Source organism: Dendropsophus ebraccatus, chromosome 4 (genome assembly GCF_027789765.1).
Source record: "Dendropsophus ebraccatus isolate aDenEbr1 chromosome 4, aDenEbr1.pat, whole genome shotgun sequence".
Classification (NCBI taxonomy): Eukaryota; Metazoa; Chordata; class Amphibia; order Anura; family Hylidae; genus Dendropsophus; species Dendropsophus ebraccatus.
The window spans coordinates 38,881,903-38,887,902 of NC_091457.1; the positions used below are offsets into that span (position 1 = coordinate 38,881,903).

The following is a 6,000-nucleotide window of genomic DNA, read 5'->3' on the forward strand; positions in this document are numbered from 1 at the left end:
CTATCAAGTGATCAGGTTCACTGGGTTTAAAGAGTGACAAGTAACAAGTGACAAGTAAACCGAGCAGGTGTGACTTCTGTCGCTGAAGGTCATACTATACACATTATTTAGAAAAAGAAAAATAAAGATCCTCCCATGTTGAAAGTGGTTTAAATTCTTTGGCTAGTGAAACGTCACGACAGCAGGGGAATTCCGTAAAGTCTATTTTTACAAAGATTCTTTACCACCCAACTATTGTTAACTGCGGTTAATACTAACATAAAGTAGCTATATTGCAGAGATAAAGTAGCCATATCTAAAGACATGAAAAGTCTCAAACTTACAACTTGAATAATTTGCAGGGCCTATTCCAAGACCACCAAGGAAGAAATTATCTGGAGAAAGAAAAAGGAGAAAGTTAGAACTTTACTTCTGTTACTTTCCTATACTCTTTCCCAACCTGTGGTTCTCCAGCTGTTGCAAGACTACACCTCCCAAATTGCACATATATTAAAATGGGGTGCCAGCTTTTGCCGATCTATTCTTGTTAAAAGGGCCCCTTATTGGAAACTTATCACATATTATCTGGGACCCCACAGTGAGCAGCTGTAAACTGTGTGCTGACTTGGCACTAAAGGGTTAAAGGGGTTATCCAGTGATATTCTTTTCTTTCAAATGAGCTGGTTTCAGAAAGTTATATAGATAGAGATTTAATAATCTTTGCACTTGACTTGAGATTTTTATATAGAAGTAAATAACAAAATCTATATAACTTTCTGAAACCATCTGATTTCCACTCGATAGCGCCTTTGTTTCCCTGCAGCACTAGCATAGGGGAGGTTAAGCATTTCCTAACACTAGATATATTACTATTCCATTATAAATACTATTTTAAGTGTTAGTGTCATGAACTGGTTAATATGATACAGGTACACTTACCATCAGTAGAATCATATTCTGCCTCTATCGGATCTGTCGAGTCTATAAATGTAAACAAAAATGCAGATATGATACTGAAGATCCTGTACGGTTTAGGAGGAATGGATTATGGTCTATTGAATTAGGTGTGTTATTAAATTACTGTGTAAACAAACAATACGGAGTCTTGGGAAATTCTGCATATTGTAGAGTCTTTACATAGCTACTGACCACATATCAGGCCAATAAAGGGGCCTAGACTCACATTCTTATTCAAATTGTATATATCAGCAGCAGCTATCAGATGTTCTGTACAAGTATCATTTACTTGTATCTTGCACTTGTTCATTGGTACCAATAGGAAAAAAAATATATATATTACCAGATAATGGTATAGCTTTTTATGAAAGGTGAAAAGGTGAAAAAGGTTCATTGATATTTACAGTCAGTCTGACACTTTTTCAATAATGGGGTAAAGTAATTAAACTGATATTTTGTATAATAGTAGGGCAAATAACAGATAACAGAGGAAAGATAGGTAGTAATTGCCCTGAAAAAAGTCTGTTAAGCACGTTGATAAATTATTTGTAATTCAAAGTTTACGGAAGACACCATAGTGTAAAAGTACTCACCATTGGAAAATGGAATCAAATACCGCTGAAACACTGTTAATAAATGAGAAAGATCAAGATATTTTGTAACAGTATGTTTTTTTTATTTAAAATACATGACAAATCCACCAAGACTTGAACACATGTATGTACCCTTTTATCCAACTTAAAATATTTAATTTTATAAAAGTAAAACCTGTAGAGGTAATGATGACTGGGTATAATAAGTCAAGAATAATTTTTACAGTTCTGTGTCCAAAGGCTATATAAAGCACCAAAACGCAAAGTGGAGGCAGGTGCCGGGTGACATCACGGACCAAGCTTGGGGATAGAGGTAAGTGGCTGCCAAGCGGGGCAATGGCTGCTGTCATTTTTGTTAAGTTAAACTTAACTAAAATGACAGCAGCGGGAAAGATTATGCCCCCCGGGACAGCAGTATTGCAGCATTTAAGGGGTTAATGAGACGCAGCTGCGGGATCGCAGCTGCCCTTGGACACGCTGATGAGTGCAGGACCGTTCTCTCTGCAGCGGTCCCGCACACATCAGAAGCCACTCAGTCAGGAACATATGTGTACATTCCTACTGCATGGGGTATGTGCAGAAGGAACGTATATATACAGATTGCTGACGGGAAGGGGTTAAGAAAGCAAATAATACAACATCATACTTACTCAGTCTATGGTTTGGACTTGAACCTGGGAAACAGAAAAGACAATTGTATAAGTGCAATAATAGACACAGAAAGGTGGTGACAAAATATCAATGCATAGTTTTGCATATTTTGATCATCTTTTTCTTACTTGTTGGCAGGTACTTACAACATTATATCTAACAGCTGCAGTTAACAGGGTTATTTGAGGCTATAGACACTTTTGTTTGTTTTTTTAATTTTATTTGATAGGTTTTTAGTTAAAAAAGGAAAAAGATTTTCTCTTCTAATTGTTGAACTGTTCTTCTCTTTTTTTTTTTTGCAAACCCCTTTTGTGTGATCTCTTCCAGCTTTTCCTGGAATGAAGGGAGCAGTGGCAGGGAGTGGAGCAGCACTGACAGCCAGCTGAATTGATGAGTGGAGCGCAATGCGCATTGCATTGCGAGTGCTTTGCTTTGTTTAGATGAGCGATTCGCTCATCTCTAATCTCTAACAATGAAAGGACAGAAAATCTGTTTGATGGATTTATCCAGCATTTTTAACCATGTAAATGATATATTAAAAATATATATATGATGGGTACAGCCAGTGGCAAATCATCTATCTATACACACCAAACCACATCCTATTTTTGGAAAAAACCCACGTGTGAAACCACCCTAAGGCTGGGTTCACACTATGTATATTTCAGTCAGTATTGTGGCCCTCATATTGCAACCAAAACCAGGAGTGGATTAAAAACACAGAAAGGCTCTGTTCACACAATGTTGAAATTGAGTGGATGGCCGCCATTTAATGGCAAATATTTGCTGTTATTTTAAAACAACGGCTGTTATATTGAAATAATGGCCGTTATATACTGTTATATGGCGGCCATCCACTCAATTTCAACATTGTGTGAACAGATCCTTTCTGTGTTTTTAATCCACTCCTGGTTTTGGTTGCAATACTGACTGAAATATACTGACTGAAATATACGTAGTGTGAACCCCGCCTTATACTGAATGGCTCCTTCAAGACAATTGTTTACAACACCACTTATTTCTGACCCTAGAGCAATGGTCATAGTGCTCCAATCGTAAAGCTAATATATCAATGGAAATTTGCACCATTTAGATCTGGGCTACAATAAGAATTTCTGTAGTGCAAAAGATTTGTAATGGAGTAACAGCTGCAGGTCAGAAAACTCAGAAAAAATATATATTTAAAATAAAAGAATAGAAGATTTTCCTGTTGTTTCAGAAGGTTTTAAAAGCATGGCTCCTATTCGCACACAGATTACCTTTATAAACATAAAACTGATCTTACCTGCTTTTAAGTAAGTGCCTTTAGAAGCTGCCACCAGCTCATGAACTGCAGCTGTGGGGAAAAAAGCAGAAATGACTGTGGCTGAAACTTATATTTTTGATTATTAGGAAAACAGCATTCAGAACTTAATTTTCCAGGATATTTTTAATTTTTAAACAGTTTTCTCCTTTCATGGTGCCATCTTAAATTTTTTGTTGTCCCTGAGCTAATTGGTAGAGAATGGGGGCTATGATATCTTCCATACACAGCACACACACATAAGAGGAAAATTCTGCTTCACTATATACCACATCCTCAGAAGCTGCAGCAGCATGGAGAACATTGTAGAACAGCCCACAGAGCAGTGTAAGCTGTGAATCAAGCCTAGAATTTTGAAATAAAACACACTACAAGCTGCTGGAACCTCACTATGTCTTGGGTACTGTACTTTATGTCTTGCTGTATGTTGCTTCTATATTGCAATTTATTCTCAGTCCTGTAGCATTTTGCCAAGTAGTTGAACAGAAGCTATATGTGTGTAAGGAAGGGGATGTTTCTCTATTACTGATAGGAAGAGCTAAGACAGGGGGAGATCAGGACCCTCTGAGTGACAAAAAATAGGGTAAGTAGTGCTAACGTGGCTGACAGGAACATGTACATAGAAGAAAGAGAACTTCATAGCAAGGATAAAACTAGGTTGTCCTTTATGGTGCTAGCTTTTACCATTTAAAACAGATTTGGCCCAATGCTTTCTTCCCACAGTATTGGGCCAATCCTCTCCCCATTTCTTTGCTAACAATGCAGTTCCCCTGGGGGAGAGGGTGTTTTGAACATTTCCTCACTCCATAATTACAAAAGGGATAGGGTCAACATGGACTAGGTCTAAGGAGCCAATAGAAACAGCTTGAACTACCTCTATAGTATGTACACTCTCTTAGACAGGACAGGAGTCTAGATTACACATGAACATATAAAATGTATAACAAGAGTATAATCTGCAGCCTATAAGAATGAATACTAAAAACAATACTAAAATAAATATATGCAAAAAAAAAAAAGACTAACCCCCTCCCCTTTCTAAACCAACAAAATATATTGTGTATTAAGGGAATATTGAGCCAAGAACAGAGGGTTTCTGACCAAGAAACTGGTCCTAACAGGATTTAGCACTAAGGAGCTAATGTCATCAGTTTTTTTTTTTTAATTCTATCTACTTATCTATTAGTCTTGTTTTTATTTAATATGCCGATTACATAGTATAGGAAAAAATACAAATCTGGATTTCACTAACTTCCCTTTGGCTTTGGAAACTAAACATAACTCACTACAAACAAAAAGGAAGCTCCCCTGTTCCTTTGTGGAGTTTAGGTGACTTTATGTACAGTATGTACTTTACATAAAACTAGTCTATTGTTCTAGTCATTCCCAGTTTTCGTGGCTTTCCTTAAATCCTTGGACCTGCAAATTTATGTTAATAAATTTCCAAAAACTAATTAAGAAATTCTCAGTATTAGCGGCAATATGGCCCAATATTCTAATATATAACGTCCATTACATCTGATACATTTCATCTTCATGTTTCTTAGATCAATACGCCAAGGAATAGCAGTGAAAAAATGTCCTATATATAGGGAAACATAAAGCAGCCATCCATGTGTTATATATAGGACAATAAGGAGATTGATTATATAGGAACAGGAAGCTGGTGATGTTGCAGATTGGATTGTAGATCCCAGTGTATCAGTAAATCCTAGACTTTGATGTGTTGAAGTTGTGTGATGTATGTGTCATTATGTCCCATTTTGTGTCGATCTGGGTGATGTTTTTTTCCATTCGTAAATGTCTTGTGCTACGTACCTGTCCTGCCCAGCAAAATGCTAAAGCAAAGAAGAAAAGGGAGGTTCATGGTAGAATCCTGGTAGTTTCCCCTCTAACTTTGGGTCTTTGGTTTGTTTCCCAAAACACCCTTACTATATGGCAGTCCCTTTGCTGCCCAAGGGTGAGTTAAAAAGCTATCATGCCAACCCCAAACCTTATATATCATTTTGAAGCCCCTCCTTCTAAGCCTGGAAACTACTTCTTACCAGGATCTGCACCTTATCAGCCATTATCCTTACAAAAAATACATTAATAGGAATTATCTAAATGTCTTTACAAACACCAAAGAAGTGATAGGGCTAATGTGTATGTTCTGCACCACTTATTTACTCTCTCCATAGCAGCACTGGGTCTACAAATATCTTAAAAGCTTTTGTGAAAATCTTAAGATGAAAATAGAGTCTTCCCCATTGTAGAATTATTGTTGGGAATGTTTAGTTTAATATAACCTATACCTCACTTTATGCCACAAGGGGCATGAGAGTAGAAGACCATCATAGCATAGTCTTCATCCATAAAATGACATTTATAACCTTAGCCAGTAGTTCTAAACCCTGACTGGATAATGTAATAGACCTACTGGTGACATCTGCAACCAACGTGACTATAGAGATTACCAACCAACTGTAGAGATTACTTCTAAGAAGAAAAGATAACATGAGCACTCTTCACCTTTAG

At 37.0% G+C, this 6,000-nt stretch overlaps 1 protein-coding gene across 2 annotated transcripts in view; it reads right to left on the reverse strand.

Annotated features, from left to right (window-relative positions):
* The window catches only part of LOC138788101 (mucin-2-like), a 61,754-nt gene extending 56,323 nt beyond the window's left edge, over positions 1 to 5,431 (reverse strand). For both annotated transcript variants that reach the window (XM_069965633.1, XM_069965632.1), the window contains exons 1-6: positions 5,302 to 5,431; positions 3,466 to 3,516; positions 2,180 to 2,203; positions 1,530 to 1,562; positions 919 to 960; positions 324 to 374 (exon numbers count right to left, since the gene is read on the reverse strand). In XM_069965633.1, the coding sequence (XP_069821734.1) occupies positions 324 to 374; positions 919 to 960; positions 1,530 to 1,562; positions 2,180 to 2,203; positions 3,466 to 3,516; positions 5,302 to 5,350 (250 nt within the window). In that variant the 5' untranslated portion in view covers positions 5,351 to 5,431. The remainder of the gene's footprint in view (positions 1 to 323; positions 375 to 918; positions 961 to 1,529; positions 1,563 to 2,179; positions 2,204 to 3,465; positions 3,517 to 5,301) is intronic.
* Between the last annotated feature and the right edge of the window lie 569 nt (positions 5,432 to 6,000).